This window comes from Protopterus annectens, chromosome 3.part0, assembly GCF_019279795.1.
Source record: "Protopterus annectens isolate FY-2018-M chromosome 3.part0, PAN1.0, whole genome shotgun sequence".
NCBI lineage: Eukaryota > Metazoa > Chordata > Ceratodontiformes > Protopteridae > Protopterus > Protopterus annectens.
In genome coordinates, this window is record NC_056731.1 from 283,284,703 (window position 1) to 283,308,539 (window position 23,837).

General features: G+C 40.4%; 1 protein-coding gene across 1 annotated transcript in view; it reads left to right on the forward strand.

Moving 5' to 3' along the window:
- The window catches only part of NEK10 (NIMA related kinase 10), a 3,576,599-nt gene that overhangs the window by 1,769,316 nt on the left and 1,783,446 nt on the right, over window positions 1–23,837 (forward strand). Inside the window, exon 14 of the mRNA XM_044064761.1 lies at window positions 7,063–7,202. Coding sequence (XP_043920696.1) covers window positions 7,063–7,202 — 140 coding nt within the window. The remainder of the gene's footprint in view (window positions 1–7,062; window positions 7,203–23,837) is intronic.

Genomic DNA, 23,837 nt, shown 5'->3' on the forward strand with positions numbered 1-23,837 from the left:
TGAAAATGATATAAATACCAGTGAAGAATGTTTTTCAATTGATTCTGATGAAGTCTATGGTGCAGTAGATGAAAACACTAAATCTTATGGAGTTCTTCATGTGAATAAAAGACTGTTCATTTTTAAAATACACTGAGTGGACTGCAGTGGCTTTTGGAGTGCCTGGGAATCTTGTGCCTGGTGTTTTCCCTATTGCTTTTTACTACTCATTTTTTTGATGTTTTACTATTTACTGTACTGAACTTTATTCTCTGGAGTAGCACAATTTGCTTTAGTTGCTGTCTCACAGGCATGTTGTACAAATTGCATATATATTTTCCCTTGGAAAGAAAGACTGTTTTCTTTTCTTTACAATTTTATTGTTGCAGTTTACAGCTGTATTAAATGTACTTCTGTTTATATGTAAAAAAATAAATAAATAAATAAAAATGAAGAAAATTTTACCCTTTTTAGTTATACTTTCTCTTCTAGGCCCCCACAGGTACACCCTCAAAGTTGCAAATCAAATTCCAGTCCCCACCTATAAGTAATATTCCCTGATGATAGTTGATTATTTCTCTAACAATTTTCTTAAGCTCCACTGTAGCACTTTTGGTGGAATATAAATACATGCCAGTGTAATGTCCCTTGCCATTAGCCCCTTAGGACTACAAATCTACCATTATTATCGTTTTTTCCTCTTCAATTACTATTGGAGCTCCTCTTGCAATTAATATAAGTACTTCCATTTTTCTTTGTCCTAGATATTCCACTGAATATCCATCCTGAAATCTTTTCTTCATCAAAATCACATGCTCAGTTCTTCCCAAATGTGTCTCCCTTAGTATAGCTATTTGCATGCTGTATTTTTAATATACTTCACTATTCTTTCTTTTTTGTATATATCTGTGAGACAATTTGTTTTTAAAGATAATATGGAAAGTTTCATTATGATAAAAAGTTATTCCCAACTGTTATTTTTATCAGTTTTTTTTAATGTTTACTTTCTTATACACTAATGTTTGGCAGGTTGGTCTTTTATACAGTTGTTTCTTGTCATGTCCATTTGACTTATGTCTATCTTACAAGACTTTTTATTTTTATGAAACCCTCAAACAAAGCAAAGCAAAATAAATACCCCCAGAACACCCCAGAAACTATTAACTTAATACTAACACACAAAACTATGTGCATCTTCAAATAATGAAGTTTATCTCTCCAAATAGGAACACTGCAGTGGTGGTGCTGCAGTAGCGTTGTCGCCTCACAGTAAGACGTTGTCCGGTTTGATTCTCAGCTAGAGCGTCTTTTGTGTGGAGACATGCATGAATGGGCGTACCTTTGTTAAAGGTTGTGCGTCAGGGCCGGCAACTCAACACGTAAAAATCTACTGCCAATCATTAGCGAACTCAGCACGTAAAAATCTACTGCCAATCATTAGCGGACCGGAGTTCCACTGTGGTGACACCTAACCGGGAAAAGCTGAAAGACACAACAACAACCCTCCTAATAGGAACAGTTGTCACAGATTGCTAGTCACTCTCACAGTCTTGAATTAACATATAATGAAGGTGATCCATGCTGAGACACTCAGTGCAGCCTGTGCTTCTACTTCCATTAAGTGCTGTCTGTTTTCATCTTATTTTATTCCTCTCACAGATGTAGAAAACAATTTAAATGCTTTCAGAAAACATTATCTCCTAGCCATTGAAAGAAAGAAATATTGTTTTTATTGCCCCCTTATCAGATTGTCTCCACAGAAACATGAGAATCAGCTACACTGTTGCCTTCTGCTACAAGCTTTTCACATTGTTCTGTGAAACTTCATGTGCTAGAGGAAAACTTTTCACTATATTTGGTGTTTTATTTATTTGCTTCCCTTTAAAATGTGTTATTAATAAATCAAGCCAAGGACCTTAGTCAAGTAATTCCTCTATGCGAAGGTAAGAAAAAGGATATTGATTTTTCTTATAGCATGCTTTTTTGTCCAGGTTTCTTCCCTTTCTTCTTTTTTTACTTTGCAGTGCCTACATTTCTGAAAGCTGAACAAGAAGAAAGAAAGAAAAAGGAAAACAAAATATGAGCACCTGTTTACTTTAATATCCCTTTTACACAAAAATAACTGAAAAAGCTTTACTTTATAGCATGCTGTATATGTCATGTGTTATGAAAGTACTATTAAGAGCAAAATTTTGTTTTACTTATAACTCTTTCCTTCCTCTTCCTCTCTCCTGAATGTTCTTCCAAACATTAATGACGTGAAATAGAGCATATGCTTTGTAGTCCCTATACAAGTTTAACAAAGTCAAAAAAGTTCGATATTTCCAGATTTTCTTGTTCCGTCATATTTCACAAATGTCATTAATGCTTTGTGATCCCATATTTATTCACCAGTTTCTGAGTTGCTGGTTTTCTACCTGTTGTTAACCATTTCCCAAATCCAGTCTCTGGTTCATTTCCAACATACTCCAGGTTTTTCTTGTCAACTCCTATGCTTCTTTCTGTAACTCAAAAATCTTCATTTGGAACATTGGAAAAGGTTTCCCTGGCATAGTCCCTGTATGGGCTTTATTATCAGAAGACTAAGAGGCAGAATCCTCTTCCATTTGATAGCTCACATTTTGTTGGACAAACTTTGGTATTTCCTTCTTAGTATGTTCTGAATCATAAAACATTTTTTCTCCCTGCAGGAAAAATATTCTGAAAATAGCTGGATTCAGCAGCTTGAATCTCATACCTGCTTCTTGACATTCCCTGATTTATGGAATAAATTTACTCCTCTTCCGCCTAGTGTGCAGTGACTAATCATTTTCTACAAACACTGTACTGTCTCCTACTTTTAGTACTTTGTTTCTCTGCCACAGTTTTGTCAGAGTTATCTTTCTGCTGGCAGAATTTTATCTTTACTATTAAAGGTCTGGCTACATTCTCATGGCCAGGTTTGGAACATACACGATGGGAACTTTCAATTAACTTCTGCCGTGGAATTTTTTTTTCTAGATTCTCTGGTACAGCAGAAAATCTCAGATTTTCCCTACATGCTCTGTCTTCTAATTCTACCATTTTTTGAAACAGGTCCTCTTGATAAGTTTCGTACTCAGCCTTTTCTTAATTTCAGGCTCTGATTTTTGCCATTTTATCAGCTCATCCAAATATCCATTTAAAGTTTCTTCCATTTTTGCAGCCTTTTGCTATTTGAATTGTTATATCCATTCAGTGTTTTGTTTATTTTAATCAGCTCTGAGTACATTTGACTTATTTTTTCTTCTAGATTACGGAAAGTCATGTCTTGCACCAAAGTTGGAGCTTGAACTGCTTTTTGCTGAACACCTGCAAGATTCTTCCCAGCCAGTGTTTTCTCCTTACCTTTTCTGATTGATTTTACAGGTTCACAGAATTTCTTTTTTGCTGGCATCCAGGCAGTGCACTTACTAGCCAGTTACTTAAATGTATCCAAAAATACACATTCACTGGCTCTTTTTTCTGCATTTCTGTTTTCAAATTGGGAGAGCTGAAATTAAGCTGTTACTCAGTCTGCAGCCATCTTGGAAACTCCTAAGTATGTTCTTCTTAATATTATGTTTGTGTGTGTGTGTGCTTTTTTTGTTTTCTTTAGTTCTTTTGCAATTTTATATTATGCATGCTTTTTCTGTTTTATTTCCCCAGATCTTTTCTTTACTTACATATTTATTTATTGATTGATTGCTTGCAAAAAAGGATTCCTCTACTTATTGTCAAGACGAAACATGTTGAAGACTTAACTAGATGCAATAAACACTTGGAACCTCCAAATGGATGATGAAAACAAATAAAACATTTTTTTTTGCAGGGGCAAGCCCACTTATCCCCATGTGGGAGACCTTGCCTCCTTACCCCATTACTTTAATATACTGACTCAGTGGTCAAACAGCTACAAAACTATATAAAGTCCATCAAAACTTTGAGTCGCTGCTGACACAGAAATATAAACAGCACCAGCTGTGATTTTGCATGGAAAGTAGCAATCCTGAGCTTCAGACCAGTGGAGTATACATAACAAGTTGAAGCCTCCAGTCATTTAACACTTGCAAGCATTCAAATCTGCAAAAGTCTGGAAGATGTAGTAATGCAGATAACGAAGCATGTATTGGTGGACGCTATGATATTAAGTTCATTGACCTTATTAGTGAGGCTGAGGGCATCAGAGTAAAAGACTTTCAAAGAACTATTAGATCATGGTTTAGGAATGACTTTGCTTGCCTATGATTGATTAAATGCAAAAAAAAAAAAAAAAAAATCTTGAAACTTGAAGATGTTTGCTAGAGGAACTTGCCTTACTGGGGGTTACTGTTTTAAATATCTGTGAGTTTATGATTTGGGTCATACTTTCAGTACACTGTAGCAGGATAATCACATTAAAGGTGCAGTGGGTTTTGCTGCTGCTGTAGTTCAAAGTATATTGGCAAAATATATTCTTTCCTTTTATATTCATTCCTAGCGATTCTACTCATATGAAGTAATTGCGACTGTCCATGAGAACTGTAAGTCCCTACTAGGGACTAACTGTGAGTTACAATCTTACTTGTAATTGTGTCTGTCCATGAGAACTGTGAGTCCCTACTAGGGAACATTACTAAACCAATGTACATAAGATATATTACCACTTTGTTTTTATATATTCTAATTGTTTTCTAACTTCTTGTGTAACCTTTGTATGTCTGTCCATGAGAAGTGTGAGTCCCTACTAGGGAACATTACTAAACCAATGTACATAAGATATATTACCACTTTGTTTTTATATATTCTAAGTGTTTTCTAACTTCTTGTGTAACCTTTTGAATGCTTGACTATGTGGAGCTTTTCTCCCCGGGCCTCCACTGAAAATGGACATGTATCTAGTCGGACTATCCCAGTAAACAAATGTAAAATAAATAAATAAAAATAAATGAAAGAAAAGACAAAGGGGATGAAAACAATAGTACAGCTGTGTGAGGTACTCCTTGTAGAGATAATTATTGATTTCTGACTAACATTTTCTTCAGAACTAGCACTCCTGTCTTCCACCACTTTTGATCTTTACCTTTTTTTAGTTATTTTTCTTTTGCTAGTCATCTGTTGTCTGCAATCAGTATTATTGCATGAATTTCCAAGCGTCTGTGGTTTGGGTGTTGAAGTGAGATATCTCCCTTTTGTGTCTGTCGTGGAGAGGAAGAAGAGCATTAGCTACTGCTGCTGCTAAAGATGCATACTCATTTGCATAAGCTGTTTGTCAGAATGAGAGAAAGATGTTGCACCTGCCTGGGGAAAACAGAAAACTTTTTTTTTTTTTTTTTAGGGGACTGCTTAGGCCTGACTAAACCTGTAACCCTAACCTTACATCCCTAAACCTAAGACACAATCCTAATCTTAGCTCTGAGCCCCAACTCTAACCCTAATCCTAATGCTAAAACCCTAACTCTAACTGCTCAATAGTCTTTATTCAGGATAAATCACAGTTATACTACATTTGTAGATCCACTTCTTGTCTGGTAGGAGTAACCATAATTTATATCTTTGATACATCAAGCATAATTTGCAGTAGTTTGGCTACAAAATCCCATAAATGACAGCTTGAGTACACATATGTGATAATACATGTACTCATGTTTTCAGGGTGTGAAGCTCCTCGACTTCACCATTTGGGCAACTTTGCCCCACATCGCTTACTTTATTATTGTCTCCCCTGGCTCATTGCCTCTTAGAGAAAGAGCAAACACTGTCAGATGTTGTGACACCTGTTTCACTCTTTATTTGGACCAAACTTGGACCACCTATAGATCACTGACATGCAAACTCTACAAATGTATTGCATTGTGAAATGAGCAACATAACATAAGCAACTGCCATGTTGAGCTGTTCTGCCTGAGTAAGTTCAACTCCGGCTTGAGAAGTGCAGACAGTTTACTGAGAGTCGAGGAGCAAGGGATGTTGGATACTATGTTTATCTTAGGGAAATTAATGAAAGCTTGTTTATTGTCTATTTAAAAATGGTGTGCTGGGCTGGTTGTCTAATATTAAAGTTATTCATTCTTCCAAAACAATGGACGGACAGTGCTTTGATTTCTGACTAACAGTTTGTTACATGATTGTTGTTTGTTTACTGGAAGTTGTGAAAGACACTTTACTGAGCTGATGCCAACATGAGGATTTATTTATTTATTTTATCTATTTTATTTTATTTTACATTTGTTAACCGGGCTAGTCTAGCTGGATATATGTCCATTTTCAGTAGAGGCCCGGGGAGAAAAGCTCCAAGCATGAACGGTGCAAAAGTTAACAATGTATAGGCATAAGAAGGATTCCAGAATAATTTAGTATTATCACTGTGTGACTGCTCCTACTTAGTGTTTGTGTGCTAATGGCATTTGGGATTTAGCTTACAAAGTCTAATGGATCTTTTAAGCTCTCTCTCGTTCTTTTTTTTTTTTTTTTTTTTTTTTTACTTCCCTGTGTTTTGTTGAATAGTGACTGCACATTTTTAAAGATCTCATTGATTAACTGTTGCTACTTTCAGATGTCTGAACCATATGAAGTGACCCAGCCAACTGATATACCCATATGTAATGAAAGGACAGAATGGAACTCAAATGTATGTTATTATGGTAAAGTCCTCATGTAATTCTACTTTCCAATACCAAAGGTTGAAATACTGCTTGAAGTATTCTGAAGGAGTATATAATTATATGCAGGCAATACAAAGATCATTGAGATGTTATGATTAAAAAAGCCTCTATTAACAAACTCTCATTATAAAATAAGAAAATTTATATGAAGTGACAAATGCATGTATACTCTAAAGTGTAAAATACTTGGACTTAACAATTAATAAGGCTTGACTATCATGCCTTTATGTAAAACCATCTTTTATGCAGTCTAATTTAAATGTAAATGTGATTTTTATACTGTGTCCAAGTATACACTTTAAAAACTCACCTTACTACTTGTTGCTATGCAGATTTAGTGTAAAATGTCTACCGAAGTAATTCTGCTAATGTGATGTTTGTTACTGCAACAAACATTCATATATATTATGAGGTAATTTTGAAATTTGTTTTTGAATTTTAGAGACAGGAACTTTGTCTCTGATAGAGCTTCTATTGGGAGCTTGTCTAGTGCTAATGCTTCTGGAAGAATTCAGCAACTCCATTTATCAGAAAATCTGAGTCCACAAGAGATAGAAGAAAACAGACTTTCTGTTCAAGCAGGTAGGTAATTGACACTTTACATTTAATTAGTAATTAAAAAATTCCCCCACTGTACAGGAACCAATAAAGGCTGTCCCACAAACGTTGTAGTTGGAATAATGGTATCGAAAGACTCTGCAGTCCACAGGTAGTTCAAAACACGTACATAATTTATTAACAATACAAGTGGAATTAAAAATTAAGCGCTTTCATTTCCAATGCTGGAAACTTCATCAGAATAACTATCATTGTTCCATCGGACATTTTATACCATTGTATTAATTACATTCAATTTAAACCCATTAATCAGAGAGCAGTATTTTAAAGAAGCAAACCACTGTAATTTTGTATGTATCATTATGTTAAACAAATATCATGAAAACATATAAAACAACTATAAATGGCACTGATGATTGAAAAATATATGTATGTATGTAATCTGAAATGATCTATAAAATGAGTAAATAAATAAATAAGTAAATGAATAGTTAGTACTTGTAAGGGCAGTTAGAAGTATAATAAATGTTAAATAATTAAGTAGTTAAAACAACTTTACATTTAATTATCTGAATGTATGTGTGTGTGAGATGGTAGTTTTTGCCTACCTAGCCTAATTTTTTGCAAGTTTTATTGATATATGATATGTTATAATGCACCTATTTGCTAGTTAGTAAAAAGGTAAGTCGTTTAAACTGTGCAAAACATGCCAGTAACAGATATTGCATAATTCTCACATATTAGCATAAATGTTATAGTAAAAATAGCTCTGTTATTTTCACCATCTTAGTACTTTCATCACTGTACAAATTCAAACATACCTGGGAGTTTTGACTGCATCACTTTCTGAGCCCTAAGGCACTCCACTAGTGAATGACCTTTTTGTGGAGGGAGACTCCCCTATCCTAACTTCTTGGCTCCTGCCAGTGAATGAGCTTGTTTACAATGCCCAACTGGGGTATTGTTTGAATACTTTGGCCAAGTCAAGGTAAGCAGTGTGTGCACCATCTTCCCCTCATCCATTGCTTTGGTGACCTTCTTGAAAAGTCCACCAAGATGAGTAAGACCTGCCCTTAATAAAATCAAACTGAGTTGGGTCTAATGTCTTGCAAGTTTCCAATATTGTCATTTAACATATCCATGATTATTCTTTCATGGCTTTACATATTACATTAGTCAGGCTTATGGCTTGGTAGCTCCTTTGGAGAGTAGAATGGCCTGCCCTTGTGTATCCTCCATTCGTTTAGCACAAAGCCTGTTTGGAAGCTGTGATTAAATAGTGATTCTGTGGGCCAAATAGTTCATGTTTCATAGTATTAAAGAGGCATACTTCTTGGGATATTACTGTGAACTATTGATACAGTATTCTTGGTCTTAGAGAGTGCCTTGAGGACCTATTCCCTAGTGATATTAGGGAGATTTATGGTTGTGGACATTCCCTGAAGGATATCTGAGAGAAGAGGAGCTAAACTTGCCAGACAGTAGATTTTTTATATCTTCCAGCTCAATACAGGTGGTGCCATTTGCACTTAATTTAGTACATTTTTGCGTATTGCCTTGAGGATGTGGACATAGCTGAAGAAAGTTTGTGACTGTCCTTGGTCAGGGAGGCATTTTTACCTAAAATTTGACTTTGGTAGATTTTATAACCCCCCCCCCCCCCCGAGTTACTTGTTTAGATTGATGAGGGAATTTTAACCTTGCCAATCATTGCGTCTCCAAATTTTTTGTCATGATTTTCTTTCTTTCTTTCTTTTCTTTTTTTTTTTTGCATAACCCATTGATGTTTGGATTCCACCAGGGTTCTCAGGGTTGGGGGGCTTGAAATTTTTCTAAGGTGTCACTTAGTAGTAGGAAATTTGCCTTAGAATAATTCCTAAAGGTTCCAGGGTTAGCTTGGATTCCAGGTTTTATTTTTATTTCAAAGGATACAGCTTTATGCTCTGACCTGACCACTAAGGACAATACACTAGGGACAGTGCAGTGTTTTCTCATGTTTCTGAGGACTATGTCACAGATGTTTGTGCTCCTAGTAGGTATATAGACTAGCTGGTCCAGGGTATTTGTACTTATAAAGTCCAGGAATCTCGGGGCGTTCATATTAGGAGTTGTGTATGAGTTGTGTAGGATTCCCAGTCTATAGTGAGGATATTAAAGCCACTCAAGAATATGGTGTTCAGTTGAATGGAGAGTGTCTCCAATACATTTAAGTATGTGCTATGGATTTCCTGGGTTATGGGTGGGGACTTATAGCTTGCAAAGATATGATATGGGATTTTACTTATGGTAATTTTGACATGGAAAAGCTCAGCAGCATTGTACCGCTTGAGCAGCATTGAGGTGTGTATTTTTTGTTGTAAATTGAGAGGCTTCAACCTTTTGTCCCTTCATGTGCATTTGCTCTTCACACAGCAGTGGTCAGTGAAGCCCTGTATATATGCAATATCCAGAAGTTGTACTTTCCCTATAAAAACTACTTTGAAATTTTACCTTAGTCCTGAGCTACTCTTGGAGTAACTAGTTGGCACAGTGAGCAGCATTGTCACATTTAGTGAGGGCTATTTAGGTATAGATTACTTTATTACAACACTGAGGATTATTGTTTCTCTAACAGCATCTGGTTTGGGCATTGGGCAGCCTTGCTGGATAGGTTATCTGTAGATTACACCAAGTAAGCACCCATACTTCATCCATTTGCTAGTATCATCCACTCCTTTCTCTTGTAGAGCACACATTAGGACCCGCAAACGTGGACTAGCACTTTCCTACTATCTCTGGATCTAGCTTGGTGGACATGAGCTTCCTGAGGCAATGTAGCAATTGCCTTATCTATACTGACAATCACATAATTCTGTAACAGGTTAATACAGTATGAGAGAGATGTGGTTACACAATGCCACTGGAGGCTAGACTCTCACATACAGCCCCAAAAACAAAAGATTGTCAGCAACACACACACACCACTTACTGCACTTACAAATGACCAGATATATAGAGTCAAATATGCAGAGTTGCTCACATGTAACTTACTTATACTTCAAAGGCCTCACATATGCAATGCTCAGAAACTCTGCATGCACACAAAGAAGACAACTTCTACCACAACACATAAAACCACATCTCACTGTGTCTCAACTACCAAGCCCATAATGAATAACACTTCAGAACCCAATATTTTGGTCATAGGAGACTACATTTTGTGACATACTGATGTCCTCTCACCAGGATGGATAAGGAGAAGGTCACAGTTAGTTGCCTATCAGGAGCCAGGATCTGCCAGACCATGCATGCACTCTGGTCACTAAACCCCAAGTACCAGTATGACTCAATCCCTCTTGGAACAATGGATGGGGAATTGTAAATTCACTCCTGGAGGAGTGCCTGTGTCTCGTACAGACAGGACCAGTCTGTAAAATACTCAGAGGCATAGGCACAAACCTTAGCCATCCTCTACCCACCAGAGATCATAATTCGGGTAAATTCAGGTAATATTGGCTAGACTTGCAAGGGCTCTTAAGCCATTAGCCTAGCAATCTCCTATTAACCTTTGAACTTATGAAAAGGCCTTACTTGCTACACCTAGTGATACTTCAAAGACATAAGCCCAAAAGTTTCATAGCTGAACATTTTCTCATAACAGTGTGGTAAGATCAAAGATATGTAACTTAAAGATACATGTGCAGTTATCCCATCTCACCCTCATTCTTGACTGATCGGTTCGGAACCAATCCTCGGTTCCAACTTGGCCATTTTCTAAAGCTCAAAGTCTACAGCTAGCTCGTGGCTCTATCCCTATCCTATGATGCCATAAGGCATTCCCCAGATCTCGTTTGCCGCTGAAGCAATTTGAGTTGTTGAGAGCTAGCTCTGGCTAAGTTCTAACATTCTTTATTATTCTTTTTGATAAAACTTACTGAAAGTTAATAATTATAGTCTGATAAGGTTGTTATTAATTAATTGTGTATTTCTACACGTTTATCCTTCATCTTTGAAGCTTCTTGCTGATTTTTTTCTAGTTGGGCCTTTAAAACCCTATCCCTCAGGCCATTTAGGAGCCACTTGTGCTTCTGGGTTGGCGCCAGTTGCTACCAATTCCGAGCACTGCCATTTGGGCTCACTACAGCCACCAGGGTGTTCACCAAATGTATGGCAGTGGTTACAGCCCACATGAGACGTGTAGAATTCCGGGTGTTTCCATACCTAGATGACTGGCTCCTTGCCTCCATCACCACGCAGCTACTACTACAGGAAACAGGCAACACTTTGGACCTATGTGCTCAACCTGAAATCACAATCAACTACAAAAAAATCTGCCTTATTGCCGTTGTAGCATATCGCATTCATAGGTGCAGAATTAAACTTGGTAACTATGATGGTAACTCTTCCACAAGAACAAATACAATCTCTTCGCATGCAAATTCAAATCCTACTTTTGAGATCAAGAGTACAAGCAAGAACTGTTCTCAAAATTTAAGGGACAATGGCAGAAACTGTCATCATACTCCCCTTAGCTAGCATGCACATGCGGATTCTGCAATGGCTTCTCTTTACGCAATGGTCAATGCAGGACTTACCAATGTCATACCAGATAATTCTGACCAAATCTTGAAAAAAGGACTTAGCCTGGTGGATAAACTTGGATCAAGTCACCATAGGCCATCCTCACTAAAATCAGAAGAGCATATCACCACAATATGTTCATGTTGAATCCACAAGCAACGTCTAAAATACGGTCAAAGCTTTTAATAAGTAGCACAAAATCATGGAACACAACTTAAAACAATGAAAGAAACCCTGTGAGTGGAGAAGCACTTTCAGCTTCTAAGTCTTCTTCAGATCTGGTTATTAATCAGGGCTTTCTGGTTTAAAAAGTAATAATATCCAATCAGGGTTCCTTCCACATAGTAATATTCATTACATCCGCTAAATCACGTAGCTCCATTCTTAACCTTCTGTCAAATCAGGTTATCCAACAGTTCACACACCTCCAAGAGCCAGATGACATGGTGGAGAAATCGTGTTTGAGAGAAAAAGAGAATTTTTTCATCGATACCTGAACTCTTCAGTTCTGCATAAAAATACTATGTAGTTATAAGCTCAATGGGAAATAACACCTCCTTACTTATTAGAAGGCACTAAAACCATACTTTTCTTTACTACACTCAAACATTCCAATCTGCTGAATTTTTCAAGTCCATACATAGCCTAGTGGCCAATCATAATATATAAAGCTCCACATGCCCCTTAGAACGTAACTAAGGGGTCATATTTTGGAAAAAATCTTTTCTATAAAGACTCATTCTCACCATAGGCCATCCTTTCACCCTACCTCCCCCATCAGCCACAGTGAGCAAGGGTGTTTCCCAGATAGGGTGGTCGGTGCATTATCAGGAAAAGACAGCCCAAGGCACTTTTCAAGAACACAAGGCTCACCTGCACATCAACATGCTGGAGATGAGAGCAGTGCTACTGGCATTGCAGGCATTTCAACACTCTCTTCTTCCAGGCATGATTGTGATCCAGATGGACATGTCAGTTGTATGGTACATAAGCAAGGAGGAACCAAGTCTTACTCCCTTTGTCGAGAGGCCCTCGGAGTATGGCAGTGGGCGACCTCATCCCAGCGCTTTTTATAGCAATGCATATCCCGGGGAAATCCAACGTGATAGCAGACAAACTCAGCAGGGTGATTTTAATGTCCCACAAGTGGTTCCTGAAACAAAATGTAGCGGAAATGATTTTTTGCAAATGGGGCCAGCCTTGCTGTGATCTCTTTGCCATGTCCATGAACACGAAATGTAGCAACTATTTTGCCCTGATCCCTCCATCACGGGAGTCACCAAGGGACTTGCTTGTGCATGATTGGCCCCCTGGATCTCCTTTATGCCCCCCCCCTTCCATTGATACCAAGAGTACTTCAGAAAGCCAGTTCACTGGGAAGGACATTAATCCTGATAGCGCCTTACTGGCCTAGTCAAATTTGGTTCCCCTTACTACAGCCTCATCTACAGGATCCCGGACCCAGTACCAAATCTCCTGACACATTCTTCAGGTGCTCTTCATCCTTCTCTCTCAACCCTCAAGCTGAGAGCTGGGCGCTCCAATTCCCAAGATAGCCAGGTCACAGAATCATTCATCTGCAGTAAGACACATCTTGATCTCCTTTCACAAATCATCTACAAGGAAATTGTACTTCAGTAAATGAAGCAAATTTTCTATCTGGGCCACTCAAAATAGTAATGACCCATATTCAGCATCCATTTCAACTATTCTTGAGTTCTTGAATAAACTTTTTAATGAAGGAGTTGTGGTGCCCACTATCAGAGTTCAGTTAACAGCTATCTCAAATTTTCATATTATAGGTTCATAGGTTCATAGGTAGGTACTAGGCTATTGGCCCTAGGGCCTATATAAGCCTAGCCAAATGGCACCCTGGCTTTTGCCACCCAAGAAAATTATTTTCCTGTGCCCCTGTCAAGCAGAGCCATAGAAGTGATCCCCTGGGTGAATTTCCTATCTCCCATCCAATCATCATGATTTTTCTTGAAGAGTGATAATGAGGAGCTTTGTTTGCTATAGATAGGTAGTTTGTTCCAGAGTATGGGAAGTCTCTGGGACAGGAATCTATCCCTCCAGCATGTTCTGTTTATTGTGGTGACAAGGTTTAGGTCCCTAGAGTATGTAGATCGGACGGATTGAGATTTCTTTACGTGGAGCATGTCCAACAGCTCTGGGTTTGACATAGCTTTGTATGTTAGGCAGAGATCGCCTCTGAGTAGGCGGTATGAGACATAGTAAAGCTGGAGTTTTTTTGAGACGGTCTGCGTAGGGCATCTGTTTGAGGCCGGTAATCCTCTTTGTGAGGTATTTCTGTGGCCTTTCCAGTTGTTGTAGATTTCTTGTGAGGTACATACCAAAAGGGGCGTTGTACTTTATAATGGGTCTAATGAGTGATGAGTAGAGGGGAACAATGACCTCTTTTTCCCTGGATGAGAAACCTTTTGTGATGAGGTGTGCCATGTAGAAGGATTTCCTGACTACTGTGGCGATGTGATTATCAAAGGAAAGACTACTGTCCACCTGTGTCTAAGATCTGTTATCACACTTTTGGTGTTAAGTAGACTACCACCTATGTGGTAGTTCATGGGTACAGAGTTTTTACCAAAAGTGATGACAATGCACTTTTTGGCATTGAGCTTGAGGCTATGGCTTTGACACCAGGCATCTGTCTCAGTGAGGCCCTTTTGTAGGATGCCCGCATCATTAGAAGTTTTGATTATGGCTCCTAGTTTGCAGTCATCTGTAAACTTTGTTAGCCAAAGACCTTCTGTGTTCGCCTGTACTTCAGAGAAGTAGATACCAAACAGGAGAGGACCTAGGACTGATCCCTGTGGTACTCCATTTGTCACTGGTCTGAAGTTGGATTTAGAGTCTGCTACTTTCACAGTGTGGGTTCTGTCAGTGAGCCAGTTGGCAACCCATAGGTTCATAGGTAGGTACTAGGCTATCGGCCCTGGGGCCTATACAAGCCCAGCCAAAAAGGTACCCTGGCTTTTGCCACCCAAGAAAATTATTTTCCTGTGCCACTGTCGAGCAGAGCCACAGACCTAGTTTAGTGAGTTTGTCTATAATTCCAGAGTGGGGGATGATGTTGAAAGCCTTGGCGAGATCTAGATAGGCTGTGTGAACCATCTTACCCTCATCTACGGCTTTGGTGACTGCTTCAAAGAAGTCTATTAGGTTTAGGAGACATGATCTGCCTTTTACAAACGCAAACTGGGTAGAGTCCAGAGTTTGGAGATTACCAATGTCATTGTTTATAAGTTCCATGATGATATGCTCCATATCCTTGCAGACCAGGGTCGTCAGGCTAATGGGGTGGTAGTTCCCTGGGTCCGTGGTGGCTCCCCCTTTGTGGAGTGGGATAACCATTGCTGTGCGCCATTCAGTGGGCACAAAGCCTGAGGTGAGGCTATGATTGAACATGGTACTTATGTGGGGTGCCAGTTCATTCTGTAGTTCATGTAGAATGCAGTCTGGGATGTTGTCAGGTCCCATGGATGCTGTGTTCTTTGCTTTGGAGAGTGTGTTGTTTTACCTGTGCAGCCGTGATTATAGGTACTTTGCATTCTTCCGGTATAGAGATGGGCCCTTTAGGGGATGAGAGAAAGGTAAAGTTAGCACTGAACCTATCTGCCAGGATGTTGGCAATATCAGTTGGTTCTCTATATTTAGTGCCATTGTGCTGTAAATCAGAGCAGATCTGAGTGTTGCCATTGAGATTCTTGACATAGCTATAGAATGCTTTGTGGTTGTCTTTAGAATCAGTGGCAATTTTGTTTTTGTAACTAGCTTTAAAGGATTTAATGAGGGATCTCAGCTTCTTACTGAGGCTGACCACAGAGTTCCTCCAATCATGAGATTTTACTCTTTTTTGCAACAGTTTCTTTCTTCTGTTGTAGTTTGTTTATAGCAGGAGACCACCAGATTGGCTTCCTTGTTTTGGAGGATAGCATCTTGGTTCTGTTAAGGATAGCACGATCCATGCACTCGTGTAAGTGCTTATAAAGTGCAATTGTATAGGATTCAGCAGTTGTATCTCTATTGTCCGTCAGCATGGGTGTCGTGAAGTTTGCCACTTCTGTCTTAAGAAGTGTGAAGTTGGCTTTGGAGAAATTTTTTATGGTGGTTTCCCTAATGGACGGTGGGGGTGGGATGTAGATGTCTAGGGTGATTTTCTTGTGGTTGGATCTGACCAAAGAGGAATTGACCTTTGGTGTGGAACACCAGTTGCCCATGTTGGTAATGACTAGCTTTAGGATATTGCTGCCCCTGGTGGGGGTGTGGTTAAGTTGATCCAAAGCATTGGAATTTATGAATTCCAGAAAACGAGTACAAGAGTTGGTACATGAGTAGTTTTCCCAGTTAATGGTGGGGTAGTTGAAATCGCCCATTATTAGGGTGTTAGATTGTACCCCAATATTTTCCAGTGCATCAAGAAATGAGGAGTGGGAATCCTGGGGCATGGTGGGGGATCTGTAGCAAGCTAGAATTTGCATTGCGGTCTTGCCCACAGTTAGTTGCACTTGGATAATCTCAGTTGCATTATGCTGAGCAATTAGCCTGGAGGTGCGGATATCCTTAATGAATATGAACACGCCTTCACCTTTAGTGCTTCGGTCCAAGTTAGGTGGCCGAAAGGTATGGTTTGAATTATAGCCTGGTAATGCCGGGGTGCTCTCTGGAGCCTTGAACCAGGTCACTGTCACTGCACAGATGTCGATGTTCTCCAATGAAAATTCACGTATAATGTCTCACAGGCTAGCAAAAGCCTTCCTAAGAGGTACAAACTTACTAAGACCATATATCCGGCCACCCTTACCCCCATGGAATCTCAACTTCCTTTTGCCCAAAATAATTCTTCCCCTTTTTGAACCCACATCATTGTGTGATTTTAAAATATCTAACCTGGAAAACTGCTTTCTAAGTGGCCATCACTTCAGCCCGAAGAGTATCAGAGTTGCAGGCCTTATCCATTAAACCCCCATACATGCTGTTCCACAGTGATAAAGTATCATTGCGTATGAACCCATCCATTTTGCCAAAGGTGTGCTCAGAGTTTAGCCTCAATCAATCTATTGAACTACCAGTATTCTTCTCCAGATACGGCAGTAAGGCAGAATACAGGCTACATCAGTTGGATGTTCATAGACAACTGCATTTTTACCTACCTAGAACAAAAGACATTAGAACATCAGACCAAGTTTTTGTATCCTGTTCAGAAAATAAAAAAGGTCTTCCAGTAGCAAAAACTACTTTGTCAAACTGGCTGTCTTAATGCATTTTGTTTGTTTATAATTCAGCACATAAAGAATTACCACAAGGAATCAAAGCACATTCAGCAAGGGCAGTATCTACTTCCTCTGCTTTCCATGCTAGGCTACACATTGATACTATTTGTGCAGCAGCTACATGGGCTATTTTTGGTTCCACTGTTCTGGAGAATGTACTCGCTTGAGCCACCCAAGAAAAAGGTGCTAGGGACGCTGTCCCATCAGTCAAGAATGAGGGCGAGATAGGACAACTGCACAAAAATAAGTTATGTACCTACCATAACTTTCCATGTGAGTTGTCCATCTCGTCCTTCATTCTTACGTCCCACCCACCTGACCCCCTGCCTTGATTTCTGGAAGAACGAGAGGTGGTTCTACTCTTGGTAACTGGTCTTTGACCCTCTTCTGAGTCTGGTAAAGAGTATTATTGGTGTAGATATCTTTCGTCTCTCTCTTTCTCTCTCTCTGTATATATATATATATATATATATATATAAGTAATTGTTACATCAGCAAACAAGATCTGACGAAATGCCCTATGGCATCATGGGATAGGGATAGCACCACGAGCCAGCTGTAGACCTCGAGCTTTAGAAAACGTCTGAGTCGGAAGTGAGGATCATTTCCGAACCCATCAGTCAAGGATGAAAGGCGAGATGGACAACTCACATGGAACGTTATGATAGGTACATAACTTCTTTTTTTTAACATTGCTAGAGCCAGAGGGTCTTCATAATAAAACTAAAAAGACAGAAGCGATAGCAGTTGAAAAATTTAAAATGTTTTTACCTCCTTCCTCAAGGAAGCGGTTGTGTTAAGCTGATCCTGAAGACTCTGAATGTTCTTGTGCTAGTAGAAAGACTGTTATGGCATGAAACCAATTAAAGATCTGAGCAGTTCAGACTTGTAGTAAAGCCTAGGTCAAATGCTGGTAATAAACTAAAAATAGCAGCTGTAGACATTGGTTTAAATGTGGAAAAGGGCCACATAGCTAGATTTTTGTACTAATGCAGCAACACTGTAAAACGTATGAAAACTATAACCTCTGGAAAGTGTGCTATTAATGATGTTAATCCTCTAGAATATAATAAAGTATCTTCTAGCATGGTTGAATCTGAATTCTGTTATTCTGCAATTGTCATGTTAGTTATGTGGAATGTTCTAACTGATGAAAAAATTGTTAAACTCAGGCAGTATATTATATAAGAAAAAAATTGTTACTAACAAAGCAGTAGAAGTAGCATGCATTTACGCTGATAACAAATAGTATGTTATTAATCGGGTAGAAGTGCAAACTGGAGTCAGAAGGGTGGTCCATCCAGTGAATGTCTTTTCCAGTTTAGCACAATACATGATAAAATGGAGAATGTTTCTACACTTTAAAGAGCTGTGGAAGGAATGGAAAGAAAGTAGTTCTTTTGATCACATACTTGAAATGTTGAACAGGATGGATGGAGTTGAAGTAAGTAACAAAAATAAAGAGAAGGGAACATTCTGAAAGGGTATATTCTAATTAAATGCTTTCAAGAAGTATAAACATGCACAACTTGAGATGAATTTTCTGTGAGGTTTGAACAGAAAACTCTAGAACTGGGGAGAGTTCTAAGCAGCAGGTGGGAGTTGAGTAGGAGAAATGAAACACTATGACCTTTCTCTCCTGAGCAGTTAAAGAAGATGAAAATCAATTTTAATTGTTTTGTAAAGAATATACTTACTCTAAATGGTGTACTATCTGTTCATTTTTAAGAGATGGAGCTCACTTTTCACTCGATTTATCTGAATACTTGTATAACTGCTAAATAGTTTTATATTTTGCCCTTCTCCTTGAAGGCAGAAAACCTGAGGTGCCAGAGACTGTTATTGAAAAAATAAAGGTTACATTTTATTCAGCCAATAAGTTTCTTTCTGTGCCTGTGGAAGCCCCAGTGTTAACTGACTTCCAGGTAAGCCATAATGTTTAAAAAGGCACAGTGGTAAGAGCAAAAATATAGTAAAATCTGGCCAATATTGTAGGAAAAGAAACTGAGAAAGATGCTCCATCTTACCCACACTTTGAGTTACAAAGCAACTTGTTATACAGAGGAAGGATAGAGAAGTAGTATTCCAACTGTTAGTGCCTAAGGCTTTCAGAAACATAATGAAGAGATTATGTGTTGGGGATCTTAGAATGTCTAAGACTAATGCGTGGATCCTAACAGCATTTTACTGGTCAAAAATAATGGAAGAAATTGCATACTTTTTGTGCTGAATTCTCTCAGTACTAGAAGACAGTCCCTCATTCAGGCTTTAAAAATTCATTGATTCCAATACCTGTCTTAGAGTTTCCATTCATTGTGTTGGATTGGACATTGTTGGATCACTGGTAAAACACAGCAATGAATTTCATATGTTTTGGCTGTTTTGAACAATGCATCTAATAGCCTGAAGCCATTGCACTATATATAGCTAATGGTAAGCCTATATCTACAGAGCCAGTCTTAATATTTTCCAAGGTAGGAACAATAAAGGAAATAATTACCAGTCAGGAAACTACTTTATGTCCAAAATAATGCACCAAATTTGCCATTGTTTAATAAGGTCAAACTACTATAAACATCCTTGCCCCATACTTCTGGTACTACCCCCTCGTTGGTCAGGTCTGACCATAAGCTAATCGCCCTTGACATCCACATCCCACCCCCACCCCCCAGTAAGGAAACCTCTGTAAAAAAAACTTCTCCAAAGCAAACTTCATGCTACTCAAGTCAGAAGTGACAAACTTCATGACATCCATGCAGATGGGAACTGAAAGTTCGACTGCTGAATCCTACACTAAGGCACTGTACAAGCACATCCACTTGTGCATGAATCGTGCCATCCTCAGTAGAACCAAGACACTCTCCTCCAAAAAAAGGAAGCCAATCTGGTGGTCTCTTGCCATAAACAAACTTTACAATAAAAGGAGGAAACTGTTGCAGAAAAGAGGAAAATCCCAGGATGCAAAGAATTCCCTTAACAACCTCAGTAAGAAGCTGAGATCCCTCATAAAATCCTCCAAAGCTAGTTATGAAAATAAAATTGCCAAAGATTCCAAAGACAACCAGAAGGCATTCTATAGCTATTTCAAGAATCTAAATGGCAATGGTCAGATCTGCTCTGAGTTACAACAGAATGGCATTAAATATACTGATCCCAAGGATATTGCCAGTATCCTGGCAGATCGATTTAGTGCAAACTTCATCCCCCCACCCCCTAAAGGGCCCATCTCAATACCAAAAGATTGCCAAATTCTGGTAATAACGGCCACACAGGTAAAAAACGCACTCTCCAAAGCTAAGAATACAGCATCCATGGGACCAGACGACATCCCAGGCTGTGTACTACATGAACTACAAAATGAACTGGCACCTCACCTAAGTGTCATGTTTAATCATAGCCTCACCTCAGGCTTCATACCCACTGAATGGTGCACAGCTACAGTTATCCCACTCCACAAGGGGGATCCACCTTGGATCCCAGGAACTACTGCCCCATCAGTCTGATGAGCCTGATCTGCAAGGCCATGGAATGTATTATCATGGAACTTATAAACAAAGACATTGGCAACCTTCAAACACTGGACCCCATGCAGTTTGGGTTCATGAAGGGCAGATCTTGTCTCCTGAACCTGACTGACTTCTTTGAATCAGTCTCCAAAGCCATGGACAAGGGTAAGGTGGTCCACACAGCCTATCTGGACCTCGCCAGGGCCTTCAACACCATCCCCCACTCTGGAATCATAGATCAACTTACTAAGCTGAGCATTAAGCCCTACATCACTCAATGGGTTGCCAACTGGCTTACTGACAGAACCCACACTATAAAAGTAGCCAACTCTAAATCTAGCTCCAGACAAGTGACAAGTGGAGTAGCCCAGGGTTCAGTCCTGGGACTGCTCTTGTTTGGCATCTACTTCTCTGAAGTACAGGCCAACACTAAGGGACTCTGGCTAACAAAGTTCGCAGATGACTGCAAAACGGGAATCATTATTGAATCCCCAAATGATGTGGATATTCTACAAAAGGGCCTTACAGAAACAGATGCTTGGTGCCAGAGCCACGGGCTCAAGCTCAATGCCAAGAAATGTATAGATGTAATGGGATCCTATCTCGCCTACATTCACAACAGATGGGTTCGGAGCCGATCCATCGGCTCCGACTCGGCAACTAATACACTAGCACGAAGTCTCTCATTGGCTGGGCTACTCCCTATCCCAGGATGCACTACACCTGCTTCCCCAGATCTCGTTTGCCGCTTAACAAGCTGGACGTGGTCTCGACTTGGCTGGAGCTAAGTGGTTATTTTTACCTTATTGGTCCTTGACCTAGGGAATTTTTGTCTATATTAACCAAACAGCTGTTTTAACAGCTATTTCTTGCTATTTCTTGCTATTTCTTATTGGGTTTTTTTTGAGTGCTTGTTTCCAAAAATTTAAATTATTCAGTCGGGTAAGGCCCGTTTAAGTTAGAGGGCCTTTGCCCTACCTTTGAGTGCTATAAGGTTTATTTAACTTTTGGTTAGTTGTTTTTCGGGCAAAGCCCGTTTAAATTAGAGGGCTTTGGGCCGTTTAACTTGTTTCTAATTGTTTTGAGGTAATCTTTCACCAGTACTCGCGCCAGTGTGTCTCGCGCTTTTCAGTTGGCGCTTTTTGTGTATAGTGCTATACTTGTTGTGAGAGAGTAAGATTTCCATAGAGTTTTTACTTGTTGTGGCCTGTATCATGTCTAAGGAACAAAAGTCAGGTTTTAAAAAATGCACTCGGTGCAAGTATAAAATGTCCATTACAGACAGTCATTCAGTTTGCGTTTATTGTTTGGGGCCGAAACATCTGCAAGAGACTTGTAGCGTCTGTCATGCGTTCTCCTCTAGAGTTCTTCAAGAACGCAAGAACAAGTTAATATTGAAAGGGCTCATCAAACCTTCTTTTGAGGAAGCCTTAGATCTACCTGTTGCTTCCAAAAAGAAAAGATCGTCGGCTCCGACAAGTCCGTCGGAACCGACTTCTAAAAAGACTAAATTGACCTCTTCTTCCTCGGCTCCACTGACTTCGGGGCCGAGGGTCGAAGGGTCTGCCTCGATACCTCCTACCTCGGCTCCATTGCCTTGGAGCCGCAAGTTGGAGTATCGAGAGGTGAATCACCTCCATCGGTTCCAATGGCTTCGGAGCCGGTGGAAGTGTGCAGCTCAGACTCTTCCCCCTCGGCTCCGAAGGAGGCTCCTTCGGTGCCGATGGTGGTCCATGCTGTGGTGGAGTCAGCGCCGATAGCATTGGAGCCGTCTCGGAGCCGGTCCCCTTTTCTCTCGGAGCCGAGAGGAAAGTCTTCTCGATTGTCTACCTCCTCTAAATCATCGAGACTTTCAGATTCAGACCTGGATAGGGTTTTACAGAGGCTATTCCAATCTCCAGTGTTTACTAAATTGGTCTCGGCTCCAGCACAGTTTGCTTCGGAGCCGATCCCCCCTCCAACACATTCGATTCCTCCTCCAACCTCCTCGGAGCCGTTGGAGTCGGTGGTGGTGGAGCAAAGCGGAGCCATACAGTCAAAGCAGAGACCCCTTCGAGGTCTCTCGGTTCCGACTGTGCTTCCTACCCTGTCCTCCGGTTCAGGGTTTGGTACTGCGACCTCTTCAGCCGGGCCCGAGGGGAACACTTTGGGATTGGGTGCTTCGGTGCCTAGTCTTCCTCTCGGAGCATCGGCTGCTGGAATTCCCAGTGCCATCGTGGCCTCTAGACCAGTGACCTCCTTGGATTCTGGAGGTCCGGCCTTTGAGGCCATGAGGAGCGCGCTGGCCATGCCTTTGCCGGTTCAGCAAGATTCTACCTCACCGTCCCTAGATTTGGAGACTGGTGCCTCTGTTGTGTTGCAGCTCCCCGGCAGCGGGGCCCCAGGGCCTGAGGATACCCCCATCGGGGGTTCCCTTCTTCCGGGTGGTCCGTCCGAAACTGCTTCGGACGAACCCCCACGGAAGAAATTGTGTAAGAGGAAGCATGTAGACTCCCAAGATGAGTCTGTTACATCGGATACTGACCTCGATGACGCAGAAGGGTCCCCCAAATCATCTTCGGATGATATCTCCTTCTCAGATATCTTGGAGATTCTGAGACAGAGAGGTGACTGGCAAGCCAAAACCCCTTCAGCTGAGGAGTCAGTCTTCCTCAAGGCCTTTGGGGCCCAGCCTTCCGCCTCCTGGGTGTCTCCGCCCTTGATGAACTCCTTGATTTGGTTTCTCGAAGGCGTGGGAACACCCTGATTCTGTGGAACCGGTGCCTCGAGGCCCAATAAATTTTGTCAGCCCCCCCCAGAAGGAGTTTCTCACAAAGGGTGTGCCTGTAGATGCTTTGGTGGTGGCTTCTGCCACACAGCAGGACGTGGCAGAGGCTTCGACGTCTGTTCATCCTCCTAATAAGGATTCTAGGAGTATGGATAGGTACGGGAAGCGTACCCTGTCTTCAGCGGCCTTTACCTTACGGTCGCTGAACTACTTATGTCATTTTACGAGGCTCCAAAGGGATCTTCTCAAAGAGCTAAATGACTCTCTTGTTGGTAACCTACCTGAGGCGCTGGCCCCGACTGTTGGCGCACAGATGACTACCCTCCTTTCTATTGTTAACTCGTCCATGAGGCTCATTTCATATGCGGCAAGGGGCGAGTAGAGCAGCGGAACAGGCGTTGCCCTCAGGAGACAAGCCTGGTTACGCTTGTGTTCGCTCATGAGGCCTTCAAGTCTTCCTTCGCCGACGCCCCCTTTGATGGGTCATCTTTGTTTGGACCCAAGGTGAAGGACACACTAACTCGGTGCGAGCAGG